Below are 15,819 nucleotides of genomic sequence, written 5' to 3'. Positions count from 1 at the left end.
CTCCTGGCTACAAAGATTTCACTATTGCCAGAAAGTCCTGATTTAACAGTAATTGGGTCCTTCGACTTTCTGCTGTTGATCATAAATAAAAGAGCTGTCGTTCAAGTTCTTATGTATGCAGTGTTTTCCCTTGCCTGTTTTCCAGGCAGTATCAGAAAGGCGTTGGAATGAAGTCTTAGCCATCTCGGCAGCCTCTGTTCCTGTTGCCGATGTAGTTGATCTCATCGTTGAACACTTGTGTCTTCACTCGTGCATCTTGTGCTTGGTTTCTAACTTGTCTGCTCCTCTCTTCTGGTGAGGTGTGGGTATAGCTGCTGAGTGAAGCTCACAGACTGTAATTAGGTGCTAGTGTGTTAACAGCATTACCTATTTGCTTGATAAATATTATTTTGCTGTCCACTCCCACCTGCTGCCTCTTCTCTGGTACTAGATTAAGCCTTTTGAAGCAGAATTGTCCTTGTATGTGGTGCCACGTAGGCAAAAGAGGCTGGTTCTTGATCACATCGGGGATGGGGTGCGAGGAGAAGCCACTATATTACTGGAAATACTAATCGTGGGCGCTAATGTTATGCAGGGTGGGGACTGCACACGCCTCTCACGGCTCATCATCAGCCCTGATTTTCCTGTTTCTGAGCAGTTTTTTGTTTGATTAAAACTCTTTAATTTAGAAGGGGTCAACCGACTGTAAACATTGATGTGGTGTTACGCTAAAGGGGCTGTCTAGAAGAGGGGCTCCTGGCCCTTCTGCAGTGCCTTATGTCTTGGTGATTGTAAGGGGTTCTGGCACTGCCTCCTGTCCCTCTTCTGCAGAGTTTAACTGCTGCTGTGCCATGAGTTACAGCAGAACCAAAACGGTAAATCAGCTAGAAATTTAAGGATGCCCTTTTTTCATGTATGACATAGCTTGGTCAACCTAGAGCCCTGATGCTTTTATACGTCCTCTGTAGTGTTTTCCATATTCTTGGTGCAAAGTGTTTTGTTTAGCCAACTCCTTTGCAAGTTGTCATTCATACTGAATGCCCAGTGTTTGTTCTTTGCTAATGTTTTATTCACAGACAAACTCAAAGTTAACTCTGTGCCTGAGCAGCCAAAGGAGGAGAAAGAAGTAGTCAAGCCTTCAGTTCCTGTGGCAGAACCAGAGTCATCCCCTAATACTGTAGCAGAGAAACCAGGAAGGAAAACAGAGTCTGCTAGAATTCAAAAGAACAAAAAAAGGTGGGCTGCAGCATTCAGGGTCCCTGTAATCTGTTAACCCACTTGTTGATGGCCTGCATGGAGCTGGCTGGTCATACAATGCTGGCTCACCTCCTGTTTCCAGCTACTAAATTGCATTAACCTGGCTAAAATTATCTGTCTTAGAATTCTTTCCTAATATTTCTTTTCCATTTAGTGCTGTAGATGCCTTGGGGCCACTTGTGCCATTGCAAATGGGAAGGGCCACGGTCCAGGTAGTCTTCTGTGGGAGGGGGTGGCTTTCCATGAGACAACCTCATGCTGTGAGCAGACTTAGTATAGACCCCGCAGGCCATCTGTGGGGGCTGGCAGGGGCACCTGTACTGCAGGGAAGGTAGTATATTCCCAAGCTTATATGTACACAGCTTCCAGCACACAAAGTTCTGCTTGTTGATTTCCATAGCTAATGTACTGCTGCTTTCAATGCCGCTGGTTTACTTTGGGCTGAGACTCCAAGTAAATTTTAAGTTCAGCCCTTTGTGTTTAATCCAACCCAAACTGACAGAGACAAAAAATCATTACAGTCTGATGGCTCTCTGGTGGCCTATGAGTAATTAATTGGTGGTCTCAATCTATTTCTAACTAAATAGGTAAGCACACCACCCAGCCCACCATGGCAGTTGGTGCTAACTGGTCTTCTTATTGATAGTCTTAGTCAAAAAGCCAAGGGCCTGGAAACTGCATGTTGGCAGTGTGGTGTTGGGAAGGCCACTTGGGCTGTACCAGCTCTATGAGGATACGTGGGCCTTTAGCCTCCAGGCTTGTTAGTCTGACACGTCTCGCCAACATTAAAAAGAAAGAAGCTATTTTATTTTTCCAGTAGTCTTTAAAAATGGCTCCAGGATTCTGAGACACTACCTCATAGTCAGTCAGTGGCAAGCAGTCTGTCAAAAGAGCTTCTGAGCGATGCTGTTGGGGACATTAGTGTTTGGGAGCCTGAGCTATAGAGACAAGATCAGAAGTGCACTCTTGCCAGGTTGCTCTGGCCAAGCTAGGTGAGGTACTGGGCAAAACGAACTGCAGAGGGGCTAAAGAAATCCTCCTTGTTTTGGAGGACTGGGTGCAGGTAAGGATGAGAGGCTTGAAAATGCTCCTGTGCCTATGCCTGATTGTATAGGTGAGTGTACTTCAGCATATGTGATGCTCATGTTTTTAAGAGGTACAGAGGCATTTGATTTCCTTGCTAGCAGCACTTAAGTCAGGAACACGCTCATCTAAACGTGCATGATGCTTTTGTGCGCACACAAGAGGTAACCTGCGTTTGTTTCCCTTTTTTTTCCCCTTTTTTGTGGCAGTAAAATGAAGAGGGTGGACAAGTCGGATAATGAGGAAGAAAGAGATCCCGAAAATCTAAAGAAAAAGAGGAAGCGAATCAAACAACTTCAGTCTGACAGCAGTGACGAGGAAGGTAAAAAGATATGTAAACAACCAGACATGTAGGTCAGGGGCCTGATTTCAACAATATTACTATCCAAGGCTGTTGGTCAATGACTTGAGGGAATAGTTTAGAGGACTAAAGACCGTGCAAATGGCTGTAGCTTGAGCTTTCTGTTTATCTTGTGCTGCAAGCACTTGGGCATACAGTTGAGATGCCTCAGTCATTCAGTCTTTGTTTTAGCTGAGCTCAGATCTGGCTGTCTCCTCACCAAGTGTGCTGCCAGTCACACTGACGTGTGGGAAGGAGGTTCTCAAATCTCTTGTGAAAGATATCGCGCCTTCCAGAATTGTAGGACTGGTCATAACTGGTTTATTTGGTGAGTAAACACTCACAAAGTGACCTCCCCCCTCCCAGGGTCATTTTTAGTATCTTTAGTCTGTCTGTTTATAGAAATGCTTTGGAAGAGAGCATTGGAAGCAAGATAATAGAGAAACTGGAGGCAAAACAGTTGAGCCATATCCGATGCGACTCTGCGTCTCCTCAGTGGCTTTTGGCTTTGATAGGAGTAGGGTGCCCAGAACATCGCAAGATTTGGGCTTGTAATGAGGAACAGCAGGGCTGGATTCCAAAGAATTTGGGTAATTGAGGTGACAAATGCCGTTCAATATAGATAACTGGAAAATAATTTGGGATCGAGCTAGGGAGTATGTGCTAAATGGAACAGTCATCCAAAAAGCTGATCAGGAAAAGAATTTGGGGATCATTATGGACAAATAATTGAAACCACCAGTTTGGTGAAGTAAAAAAAGGTGAAACGGCAAATAGGTCTTATTAGCAAGGAGGTGGACTCCAGCAGGAGAGCTAAAGCTGCTTATTTGGTGTGGCTAGGACGTGAGAAACAGCCACGAAATTAAGAGAACATGTAATACAAGTTAGAGAGGCAAATACTGTTGCATATCTTAGCAGTCCTCATGCCACCTTAGGCCTATTTTCATGGCTTCTATTCTGCCTAGCATAATTTCAAGTGATCTTTGTCATCAGGCATCCATCACTTCTACTCGGACTATTCCACAGGATGATAAATCTCTCAGGAAGCTGTTCTTCATGATCAGCCTTAATTTCATCACATTCCTGTGTGCAGCTCCTTGTTTGGCCATAAAAAAGTATATATTCCCCCACTCTTTGGTATTTATTTCTTTAAATGTTTGTAAGCTATTATCTGGTCTTTCCATTTACTCATCACTCAGCCTACTGACAAGCTGCGTTGTTTAGCTTTAAGAGGGAAGATTGAAATCAGCCCATTTAGCCACTTGAAGCACTGCTCCTTGCTGGGCTGGAATCTCTCAGCTCACCCGTTCTCTGCTAGCGAACGCAGGCAGAAATGAGCCCCGTGCTTCGGCTGTGCGGTAGGGCTGTGCAGAGAGGCCGCTCTTTGGAGTGTGGAGGCTTGTTGGTTCAGTCTTCCTTGTGCTGCTGTGAGTTGGGGACCCCCAGCCCCCTGTTTTCGTGCCAGTGCTCTGAGCACACAGCAAGCTGAGAGGTGACCGCACACTCTGTTTTCCTCGTCTATTTCTGTTAGAGCTCTTTTAATCCCCTGAGACTAAGAGCCATGCCGTAAGAGTTGTAAATTGAGGAGTGCTTTCTGTAGAGAGTACTGCAGACTCCTGCTTGCTGCCTATCCACTTTTGGGTTTGAATATTAGAACTTTCTGGTCTCTTGTTGAATACCTGTATTACCTTAGCATGTGCTGAATAGTTAATGCCTTTGAATGTGGTGCCTTCGGTTTTCATTTGGTCCAAGGTGTGGTCCAAGAGTCTCTGTGTATACCACCTCCGTGCTCGCAGTAGGTCTGTTTAGTTGTTCTGCCTCGTTTCATCTGTGCTTTTAAGTGTGAGTTAACTGGCTTTGCGATTAGAAACCATGGGTCTGGTACTCTGGTCAGGTTGGGACCCAGTTGTCTTATTCACCTCTTTCTCAGTAGCTTTAGGCATCAAAACCAGTACAAGTAAGGCTACCCACCTATTTGTCTGTTAGGGAGGACTGCGTTTTGGTTAACTCCTGTTTAACCTACTGGAGATGTATGCAGAAAGTTTGAGTTTCTGTTTGGAGAATTTTCTTGTTGCTCATCCCGCATAGCAGTCCTCTTTGTTCTTTCCGTTATGTCAAGCACCGGCTTTGTGTTGTGTATTAGAATTGTAAATTTATGCAAATTATAGCTTGTGTCTACCGATTTGTACGTTACTCAGATTAGCTTAGTGCTATTCCCCCTTTCAAAAAGGAAAGATGAGAATCTTTCTGTTCTTCCTTTTTAAGTTAATGGCTATCTAAACCACCCTGATAAGGTCTGCATTCAGCTGTTTGGTTCTGCTGCTTGCTCTTCTGAATTCAACCGAATGAAAGAAGATAGATTTGAACTCTTTGAAATAGTCATGCTGAATCCAAACTGGTAATATTTACATTCAGTATTCGAGTATAAGAATGTAAGTTGGATGAAACAAATAATATAAACAAACAAAAAAGTACAGCAGATGCATTTTGAGAGCATTTATCTTTGGAAAGGTTGGAAATGGGTTTCTGCAGAGAGCAGGGGCAATTTTCATCAGCAGCATCAGTGAGCAAAATGGGGCCTGGAGTGACATTGTTCCATGCTGCATCCCTGTGGGAGCAGGGAGGAAGGTGCCATATGCTGCACAGCATTTGGAAATCGCTGCCAGACAGGGCACAGTTCATCCACCACCTGTGTAACTCCCCTGCAGATGATCAAGGGGTAAGTCTGAAATATGCAAAATGCAATATGGGAAGCTGTACCACCAGAGCAGATATCAAAGGCTAACGGTCTAGCTGCTACTTATGCTAACGCACCACGCTAACCTGGCTGACCTCCGCTTGAAACGAACGAGGAGGTGCTTGCTCAGGCTGCTCCTCGCCCGCTCGAGGAGGCATGGCCTTGGGCAGGGGTGCTAACCTTTCCTGCGGGTGCAGCTGCAGATAAAAGGGGACGCTTGTCTGCAGGCACTGCGGTGATTGAATGGCGTTCAGACAGGGCTCCACCTGTGTAACAGCTAGTAAAACCACTGCCCTTTTTCAGGCAGACTTAGCCACACTTTGTGGGTTTGAAATGAGGTCCGTATGACTGATGTGAAGCACTGTATAGGCGCTTTTATGTCAGGGCAAGCCTTTTGCGTTGTTCTATATTAGTCTGCTCTTAATGTACTGAGAGTAGCCCAAAATAAGCTCTTCTTGCACAAGTGTCAGCACATTGTACCAAGTTGAAAATACGGAGAGGGCATAAGGCACAATCCTCTCTATTTAAATGATTTTTTCATTAAAAAGTTATATTGGTATGAGGGTGCCTTAGTCACTGCAGGTTGTTTTGCTTCCAGTGCCAGAATAAACTACACAAGTGTGTCCACAGAGGACAGGAGGTTTTGGCAGCTTCAGCTATACCAACACAGGCAGCATTTCGCAGTGTTGACAACTGTTTTACAGCCACTTTGGAGAGTGATTTCAGTGGCACTGTAACCTACAAACTCTATCAGTTTCGGAGAGCTGCAGCAGAAGCACTAAAGCTTCTCACAGTTTTTCCAGGCAGGGTCAGAGCAAACCGAACAAAGCCAGGATTTACATCTTTGGTACATCCAATTGCCCAACTTGTATCCATTTCATGCAGCTGTTGCTGTTGAGTAAACTGTGGGCAGCAGCTAGAGGTTGACTCAGGAGTTATCACATGTCAGAGGGCTGTGTTGGCTAGAAGAGGATAATAAAGTAATAGAGCCACAGCCTGATGGTAGTCTGAAACACTCTGACATGGGGAGAAGGTGCCTTCTGCCTGCCAAAAGCTGGGGGAACTTGTTTGAAGGAGGCTGAAGAAAAGCACAGGCTTCCCTTCCCCCAGGCAAGCAGAGTGGAGTTGACGCGCTGAAAATATCTCCACCAGTCTCTGCTTGAGCACAGCAGAGGTGACAGCTTTTTGCCAGACTGGTTTTCAGCCCCCTTAGCCTATGCTCTCTTAAAAATATTTTCAAATTGATGTGGCCAGCCTGGGTAGCCTGTGAGCAGCTTTGGTGCTGTGCAGTATACGGGCACTTCAGTCTGCAGTTGCTCTGAGACTGATAAATATTGAGAATTTTGAATTCCCTGCAGCTCCTTGACCACCCCAGCAGTTAGCACCTTAGAGCAGACCCGTTGTTTGGTTTTATCTTTGCACAGCTGCCAGACCCAGCTCTTTGGAGCAAGGTGAAATACCGAGTCATGTTATCCCACTGTTTGCATTTCTGTGCCTCACTTACTGAAGTAGTTAGGAGGCTGAGTCCTTGTTTGAAGAATGTAATTTATTATTTAGCCTTGGCAGCCAACCACTGTTTCACTTGAGCCCTTCTTAACCTATGAAGGTCAGTTGGCCACATGCCTGGCACAGTCATAACTCTTAACACTGACCTAATCGGTTGGGACAGCTACAGATCCAGAATTCATGTTACGACGACAGGATGAATGCAGCCAGCAGAACTGGGAGGAGAAGCCAAGCAGGCACTCTGTCCTCCTGTCCAGCAGCATCGTTGTTATTGTTAAGCAATAGGTCAGATGAGGAGTTTCTTCCCCCACATTCCTAGCTCTCCCCCACATTTGAGGACTTGCATGGCAGCATTTCTCACTGGGATTTGGCGAGGATTCCTTAAAGCCATTTAAATTAGTCATGGTGCCTGCTGTGTGGTGCAAGGTGCTGCTCCTTCCCCTCTTGCCCTGCACTGCACTGATTTTACTTCACCGTCACAGCTCTGTCCCTCTGCCAGTCCCACAGAAGAGTGACCCTGACTTTCTCGTTTGTCTGTAAGCCCTGCTACTCGCGCTAAGTCCTGCTAGTCCCTGTCTGACACTGCTGGTAGAGGCTCTGGAGCTGGTTTTGCTCTGTACAGTCTGGCCATGACTATTTCGGTCAGTTTTGGCATTGGAAGGATTTCATTCTTTGTCGGTGCACCCAGAGGAGAGTATAGATGATGGCAGATGAGAGAATGGGCTTAGGTTTTTAGGGTGGTTTGTTTTTTTGTTTGTTTTTTCAAATGAAAAGCTGGGGTGTCCCTTAACAGTTTTTTAGGACGGGTAATAGCATATTGCATTTAATTCTTGGATTAAGGTAGTTCCAAGCTAATACGTGGACTTTTCGGGATGTGTAACACCACCTGTGAAGCAATGACTGTTTTACCAATGTGGAGAGGTAGAGAAACTAAGGTGATCCAGTGATTTGGGAATGTGTAGTCTTAAACCCTGACTCTTTCAACTTCTAAACAAATTACAGTCCCTCTTTAATGAGCAAGTGAAATAATTTATAGCTAAAACATGCCAGTTTCTGTGCCTATTCTTAAGGTTTCATTTGGTGGGGCTGATTTTGGCTTACTAAAAATCCCAAATGCCTTTCTCCCATCCTATCCCACCCTCCTTCCTTTGGGAACCACAGCACATAGCACCTTAGCATGGGGTGAGCTGTCTGGCTGGAGGCTGACCGCTTCAGATGGTTTGTCCTGACTTGAATTAAACAAATCTGAGCAAGAACTTGTAAACCTTGATATAAATACAGTTTACAAGCAATTTCTCTGAGTTAAATGAAATTATTTGAGACAAAAAGGTAGCTGCGAGGGGGGCATTAGACTCACGTGTTATCAAGGTGTTCATCTTCTTAACAGATGTCCCACCGTCTCCCGCACCTGAGGAAGAGAAAGCTCCTTCTCCACCTCTTGTACCTGCTCTGAAAAATGAACTGGAGCCTGCATCCACGGAGGTAAGAGCATATTAGGATGATTAACTTCTGGTTTTTTTCCGATTTGATGGGTAATGCCCGACCACTTTTCAGATGCTAAATGGGAAGTCCTGTTTGCCTATCAAGTCCATCACATCGTCCTGCTTGAAAGAATCCACCACGTTCACTAGTTCGTTAATTTTCTAGACTGTTATTTAACTGTAGCTTTTTTGCGGATGTAGTGCAGTTTTCTGTTTTCTTCTCTTTCTCCGTCTTGATGGTTCTATGAATTGTGGCTCATATTTGAATGCTCTTCCCTCTGAATCTTGGCCTCGGGAGTCAGGGAATGGCCAGAAATGAAACTGGAGACTCTTGGTATTCAACCTTGTATCACAGGGAAGCTGCTGTGTAAGGGAGGTGAGCTGCGGTTGGCAAGCAGTTAACCTCTGAGTGGAGAAAATACGTGTAGTTTTACTGTGAGCTCAGCTGTTTGTCACAGCTGGAGTTCTGGTGTCTTGCACACCTTGTTCTTTCCTCGTTCTTTGGCGGTATGATGGGACAGCTCTGGTGCCGCCTTCTCGCATAACTAAACACAATTCAAAATGTCGCATGCCCCAGAAGAGGAATGCGTTCCCTGTGCTGGCAGGCAGGAAAGCTTGCTGTCTCATTTAAGTTGTATTTTGTCCTTCTGAAATTTGTCCGGGTAGGATGGGGAGAATTGTGGCATTAGCAAAAATGAGACTAGGATATCCTGGGAAGGGACAGAATTAGCTGTCAAATCATGCTCAGCTTCATTAGAGAAACTAGGTTTCATTCCTGGGGCTGATGGTTTTATGACCCGTGTACGTGCATGGGGCCTTAATGTTTGATTTCTCACAATACTGCAATGTCCTTTAGGTTTTGGCTGGAGGGAGGAAGAGGAAACGGAAGCGTGTGCTGAAATCCAAAATGTTTATTGATGAAGAAGAAGGCTGCATGGGTAAGACTATAGCTGTCTCCTACACCTCAGTGAAACTAACTTTATTGAAGGTGTGCTGAAGATTTTTACAGGCCAGCCTCTCCCAGGCTGGGGAAGCGGTTCGCAAAATCACTTTGTTATTCCACCTCAACATCACACTCCCAGATTGAAGGAACTGCCCTTTCAGTGAAGGCCTGGGTAGGGAGTCATGGAGCTGTAGCAGAATCCTTACTGTTTGTTTTTTTATTATTCACAGATAATTTTTTTCGGTTCTTCTCCCTTCCCTCCTGCCAGCATGAGCACCTCCTTAATTTGCTCTTCTCTCCAAACTTTTAAAAATGGTGCAGAGAGAGGTCTGGGTTTGGGGATAAATTCTGGCTGGGATGTTTGGTTTGGTTTTTGTTTTCTTTTGGGGATAAATCCAGAGCTGTGCAGCAGAGCTTCATTATATGTTAACTTTAAGCATCCCAGATAAACAAGAAATAAGTCGGGGCTTAAATCCTTGAGAGGGTTTGTTTCTGATAAGGATGGCCCTGCTTTCAGGGTGGAGGAGTCGCTACAGAAGTACTGAGAGCCAGAGGCTTTGAATTTCAGCCTGACTGGACACCGCTTCCTCCTGTGACCTGGAGAAAGCTGCGTAACACCACTGTACTTGTTTCCTCCTCGGTGTCCTGACATTGAAGTAGAGCTGCAGGAGTTCAGAATCTGGGTTTTTTTTCTTTTCATTTTTTAAAGGTTTTAAAAATTAAGAGGGTGGAATGTGTTGGGTTTTTCTTTTTCTGTAGCGCGGTTGTCAGCTCGGTTGTATGGTATGCTTAACACTCTCCAGCCTAGCTGAGCTGAGTAGATGTCAAGGGAGCTCAGCCAGCTCTAGGAGAAGATCTGTTGCCGTTGTACAGGTTTATCATTGTGCACAAGCGTAGATAGATGCAGGCTTGCTTGGCCCAGATTTGGAGCTGCCTGGACGTGAGTCAGCTTGTATCTGTTTGCACCTGTCTGTGTGGTTGTATCTTATGTTTCCTATTAACTTTGTGTGTCTCCTTTAAAGAAACACAAGCACTCAGCAACTGGCTGCACTAGGAACTGAAATCTCAAGTACTGGATTTTTGTCAAAGAATTGGACTTGCACAAAGTTATTGACTGCTTTGGCTAGTTGTGTTATGGGGTGTTTTGCTCTCCCATCCCAGATAGAACCATTAAAACACTTGGAAGGGAAATGGAACAAAAAAGCATTAGCTGGGGAGTTATGTTGAACGAGGTCTGCATCCAGAACTCGCGGTAATGGCTGTTCCGGGTTCAGCTTCCAGCAAAGAGAGTGCTCTTCTCTTTCTGTTCAGCTTATTCAGAATGTACCAGGGCGGGGAAGATCACCTTTGGGTCTTTTTTGTGCTTTTCCCTTCACCCCCAAGGATGAATAGCCTCTTGTGAAATCCAGACCTTTGGGTTTACAGTTCATATCCACTACCATCATATGAAAAAGGAAATGCAAGTCCCTGTTGTGCCTTTGGGAGACATCCTCTAGGATGGAGAGAGTGATGGAGCTGGGATTCTGAGGAGCTGGGTAGGAAGGAGATGCTGCTTTCCGTACTAAAAACCTACCAGTCTGTTGCACAGAACTTGCTGTCTGGTTACTGTCCAGTTTCTCTCCTCTTCTCCCTTCCCCACCCTTTCCATGCACAGACCTAATCATTCGAAGGCTAAATAACTTGCAAATCTGTCAGGCTAATGTAAATTGTTGTTATTCTTTGAAATACAGGGGCTCTTTTCCCTGCTGTCCTGTCTTTTTTTTTTTTTTTCTTCTTTTTTTTTTTTAAAAAAAAAAAAAAAGAAGGGCTAGGTTTTAAGAGATGTTAAATCCTAACATTAGGATTAGGCTGTACTTTGTATTTCTCCATGATTTTAAGTGATCTTTTTCACAATAGCTGCAACAGCTAAGGATTGGTGTCAAAAAGCAAAACTAATTTAGGGATTAGCCCTGAGGGAAACTGAGCAATTAAAGTATCTGTGGAGTTAAGCACAAGGCATGTTACCATGCATCAGCTGCGACTCAAATCACTTGAGTGCCTGCTCTTAGTCTATAGCAAAGGAGAATTACTGAGGTTTTAAACTTGTGCATTTCTGCTTTGCGCTTTCTAAACTTGAAAGGGCACACACGGACTTGCATATTGGAATATATATGTGTATGTTGTTGGTAAGCTCATGTCACAGCACTGGCTTGCATTACTGTGATTTCGCAAGTCTGGCTGTGAGCGAGTGTCGGTAACTATCTACCTGTGTGCCTGTAGCTGCTGCAAATACAGAAACTTTAAGTTCAGCTGAGATCGCAGTAAAAGAAAGTTGGTCTAAGCTGAGTTACCTCGCAATTGCGAGGGGATTAAGTGCATGCTGTCAGAGTTACGGATAATTACTGACAGGGGTGACAACATGATAACTTTTTAAAGCTCAGTAAGTGCCCAGTGGTCTGGTAAAGCTGCTCACTGAAAAGCCAGTTGCCTTTGAAGGGAGGTTAACTTGGGTTTACAGTCCCTATTTGAGCATCCATTAGCGCTGCTGAGCAGGAGTTCATACCATTCCTCTTCCCAGTCTCTGGTTACGTAGAAAACCTTATTTAATTTGATGCATTAATACAAGTGAAAGCCAATTTCCCAGAAGAAGGGAAGTTAGGACATCTGTTTAAAAGAATACAGTTGCTAAAGAAAAACGGTTTACTAGAAGAATACCAGAGCACTGCTGGGAAAGCTGATATAACAACATGTACTAGTACCTAACAGTGGCTTTCATCAGTGGAGCTGACTCCAGTTTAATTTCCGTGAGCGTTGTTTTATATCCCTTAGCTTTCCATCACTGGATGCCGACAGCAGTGAGCTGGCAATCCCATTTGGTCACAGTCCTGGATTTCAGTCACTGGTTTGGTTTTATTTTTTTAAGGGATTTCTTTCTGTTTGCCCTGCTTGCCCACCTGTAGAGGAAGAGGCTGCCCACAAGGTTTTGTGCTCCTTCTCGCATCTCTGAGATGCACCAGAAACGTTTGCTTCATTCTTCCCTGGCCAGGTGATGTGCATGGTGCTGGTGAGGGAAGGCTAGGTCTGTCTCCAGGTTGTCGTGTCTGGATTTCGCGACAATCTGATTACTTTGGCCCCTGTGGAAATCGGACCAAGTCAGAGCAGTGGTTTTTAACTGTAAAATAGATATTCCATCATCCAGGCCTATTTAGCCTAGAGGAGAGGAGACTGAGGGGGGGATCTTATCAGTGCATCTTAAGGGCAGGTGCCATGAGGACGGGGCCAGGCTCTTTTCAGCAGCGCCCAGCGACAGGACAAGGGGCAACGGGCACAAAGTGCAAGACGGGAACTTCCATCTGAATGTGAGGAAGAACATCGTTCCCCTGAGGGTGACGGGACACCGGGACAGGCTGCCCAGAGAGGCTGTGGGGTCTCCTGCTCTGGAGACATTCAAACCCGCCTGGACGCGGCTCTGTGCAACCTGCTCTGGGAGAGCTGCTTCAGCAGGGGGGTGGGCTGGGTGGGCTCCAGGAGTCCCTTCCCACCCCCACCATGCTGTGACTCTGTGATGCTACAGATTCTGATCTCATTCCGATTTCATCACTTCCTGATAGCTCCTTGTCAGCCTCTGCAAGACGAACTGATGGTCTTCAGCACAGTTGTTGCCCTCTCCTAGAAACAAGGCCCACTTGAAAGGTTGGGAAAGGGAACTGTCCTCTTGAGGGCCTTTCCCGGTGGGTAACCTTGGGCTGCTGCTGTTCAGAGGTGTGTATGTGGCCTGTGAATAAATGTGTGTGTTACCCAAAGCCATTTTGAAAGAGCTGGGGGATGTTAAAGCTTCCGAGTCGTTAACTTGCCGTCTTACACTTAAGAAAGAGGGGAGGCAGTTTGAGTGTATGGAAAGCCAGTCCAGTCATCTGGATCTACTGCATAACCCTGAACAACGGATTTAATTCCTGTATTTGGCATGTACTCCTTGAACCCAAAATGCTCACTTCTAGAAATGCAGTGGGGAGGTCTCTGCTCTTTGGTACTCAGGCTTAACCATCACCATCTGTTCGTTTCTTTTAACCAGTGACTGAGAAGGTCTATGAGAGCGAATCCTGTACAGATAGCGAGGATGACTTCACCAAGTCCAAGCCACTAGCTGCTCTCAAACAGCCTGTGCTGCCTATGAAGAAAGAACCAAAGGAAGAAAGGAAGAACCTGAAGAAAGGGGCAACTACCACCAACAGAGCCAACAAACAGGTCTCCATCATGGGTTTTTTTCCGAAGAAATGAACTGGGTCTTCCTCTCAGTCCTCTTGGGCAGCTTGGGAGTGTTGCTCTTTTTGTGTGGCTTTCTAAAAGCTGCTGCGTTGGAGGAGAACAACGCGCAATCTTTGGTTACATAAGATATCTTGCTTACTGTGTAAGTAAGCCCTCTGGACTAGATTTTGTATCAGAGAAAAGTTGTTTGGGGTTTTTTTTATTATTTGTTACTGCAATCATTTCAGTCATCTTTATTAAGCAGTATGGGAATTGCCACCTAGAAGCAGAATCTAGAGGAACTCTTGAAAGGCTGTTCATCTATTCACATGAAATTTTATTTTTTTAATATGGCTTTTCACCTGCTCAGTGCTGAAGGCCTGTTCCATGAGTGGTAGATGGACTAAATTAGGAGTTGAGTTGTGTTATTTCACGCCCTCCCTCTTTTTATACCCCTGACTCTCCAGATTGATCTTAAACATCCATGTTGGTTAGAAGCTGTAATGTAGCAGGTCTTCCAGCGTACACACAAATATTGAACATCTGCTTCAGCTTTAACTGAATGAAATGAACTTAATTTTCCCCCTAGGACTGGTAAATAGTTTTTGCTCTGCCTTTCATAATCTTTTTTTGGACAAAGCAGAGCATATAAAATTCTCTTACTCTTTTCTTCCTTGAATGTATCCTCTGTAAATTGCTCAGATGCCTAATTATAGACCGGGACACTGTTGGTGCTCTGTCTTTGCATAAACATCTTTGAGGCTTCCCACCCAATTGGCTCCAGTGTCACTGGGAGAAGGCTTTGCAATTGTTGGGACAGCAACTATATATCTTTAACCTTGAAAGTTAATGAGTCAAAGGGAAGGGTGATGGGAGGGCACTTCTGAAACGCCAGTTGGGTACCTGCTGTCACTGTCTGTGAAGAATTGCACGCTGCTTTTTGGTTTTGTAGGTTTTAGGTTGTCTGAAGCTTTTTTACAGGCATAAACCAGACAACAGAAGAGTTGTTTTCTAGGACATCTCGTCATCCGCCTGCTGAAGGAAGTGTGTCACAGCAAATGGTCCTGAGGAACCAGTTATTGGAGATGAATAAAGCACTGCAGTCCTGTTAATCAGAAATGAGTCATCGTTTTGGATGTCTTCTGGTTTTCTGGTGCTAAATTTGATAGATACGTGTAAAAGGCTAGATTTTCCAGGGGATGGGTGCTGAGCGTTTCTGAAGCTTGGCTGGTGAGGGCTCCCAAATAGGCAACTGATGTCATCAGTGGTTTCTGAGTGGTGTTGGGCCACCGTACCTATGGCTGTGTATGTACACACTGGTTTATAAAGTGTTTGTGGTGGGTAGAAAGATAAATAAAGTCTGAGGAGTGCGACCAAGGAAGAAATGTCTTCAGGCACCCAGCTGAAATATTCTGACCTGTGGCCAGTAGAAAGGCCAACAGTGTATTTACACAGTCCTTCTGACCAGGAGATCACGTTGGCGGCTCGAGAAATTTTTAACACGCACCTAATGGCGACCGAGAGTTGACTCGATTGAAGTCACGTCGCCCTAGGGTTTGTGCCCGTGCTTGTGTCCTGGCCGGGTGGGTTCAGCGGCTCCCGGCATGGATCGCTGCTCTGGGGGCTGTTCAAGGGTAGCCTCAGAGCTCAGCACCCACCCCGTGTAGCTCCTCAGAAGCGTTAAGAGCTGAAACTCTGGACATTTTTGAGGTGGAGATGTATAGGAAAAATAACGGGAAGATGAGGGGAGGCACTATCAGCGTGGTACTCGCAGACATCCAGACGCAGAGCCTGCTGTGCAAGCTGAAAAAGGTTTCATGCTCTCAAGGTATGTTGGAGTGACGTGGCAGCAGAGGTCCATGGGGAAAGAATGAACGACCTTGTTGTAACTTTTATGAAGCAAATTTAACTGTTTTAAGAAAATAAAAACCTCCTGTAGCATTTCTTTTTTTTTTCTTGGTGGAATTGAGAGTGTATTTCTAAAAGTAATTATACGTAACAAAACCCATTAAATACAGATATTTTTTTTTTCATTTGTCCTTGCTATTCATTAAATGATGTGCTACATCCTGATATCCAAGGGTTGCTGTGACGTTTGACCGTGTGGAAGAATACCGCTTGTGAAGTGGGTAGAGTTCTGTCAAAACCGGGGCTGGAAGCATTAAACTGAGCATTTTAAGGCAGCTGAAGTGTGGGTGAGAATACCTCAAAATATCAGGCTCTATTGAATTTGGATCCCTTGAGCCTTACTCCTGCGGCAGATGTTGAC

At 45.1% G+C, this 15,819-nt stretch overlaps 1 protein-coding gene across 3 annotated transcripts in view; it reads left to right on the top strand.

Moving 5' to 3' along the window:
• Nucleotides 1–15,583, top strand: part of POLD3 (DNA polymerase delta 3, accessory subunit) — a 45,916-nt gene extending 30,333 nt beyond the window's left edge. For 2 of the 3 annotated variants that reach the window (XM_055803235.1, XM_055803233.1), the window contains 5 exons: nucleotides 1,056–1,215; nucleotides 2,529–2,653; nucleotides 8,290–8,384; nucleotides 9,240–9,321; nucleotides 13,378–15,583. In XM_055803235.1, the coding sequence (XP_055659210.1) occupies nucleotides 1,056–1,215; nucleotides 2,529–2,653; nucleotides 8,290–8,384; nucleotides 9,240–9,321; nucleotides 13,378–13,583 (668 nt within the window). In that variant the 3' untranslated portion in view covers nucleotides 13,584–15,583. The remainder of the gene's footprint in view (nucleotides 1–1,055; nucleotides 1,216–2,528; nucleotides 2,654–8,289; nucleotides 8,385–9,239; nucleotides 9,322–13,377) is intronic. The other variant, XM_055803234.1, reaches the window with a different exon arrangement.
• Nucleotides 15,584–15,819: the final 236 nt, after the last annotated feature.

This window comes from Falco peregrinus, chromosome 4 (genome assembly GCF_023634155.1).
Source record: "Falco peregrinus isolate bFalPer1 chromosome 4, bFalPer1.pri, whole genome shotgun sequence".
Lineage (NCBI taxonomy): Eukaryota > Metazoa > Chordata > Aves > Falconiformes > Falconidae > Falco > Falco peregrinus.
The sequence above is the reverse complement of the archived record's forward strand: the minus strand, read 5'-3'. Positions and strand labels throughout refer to the sequence as shown.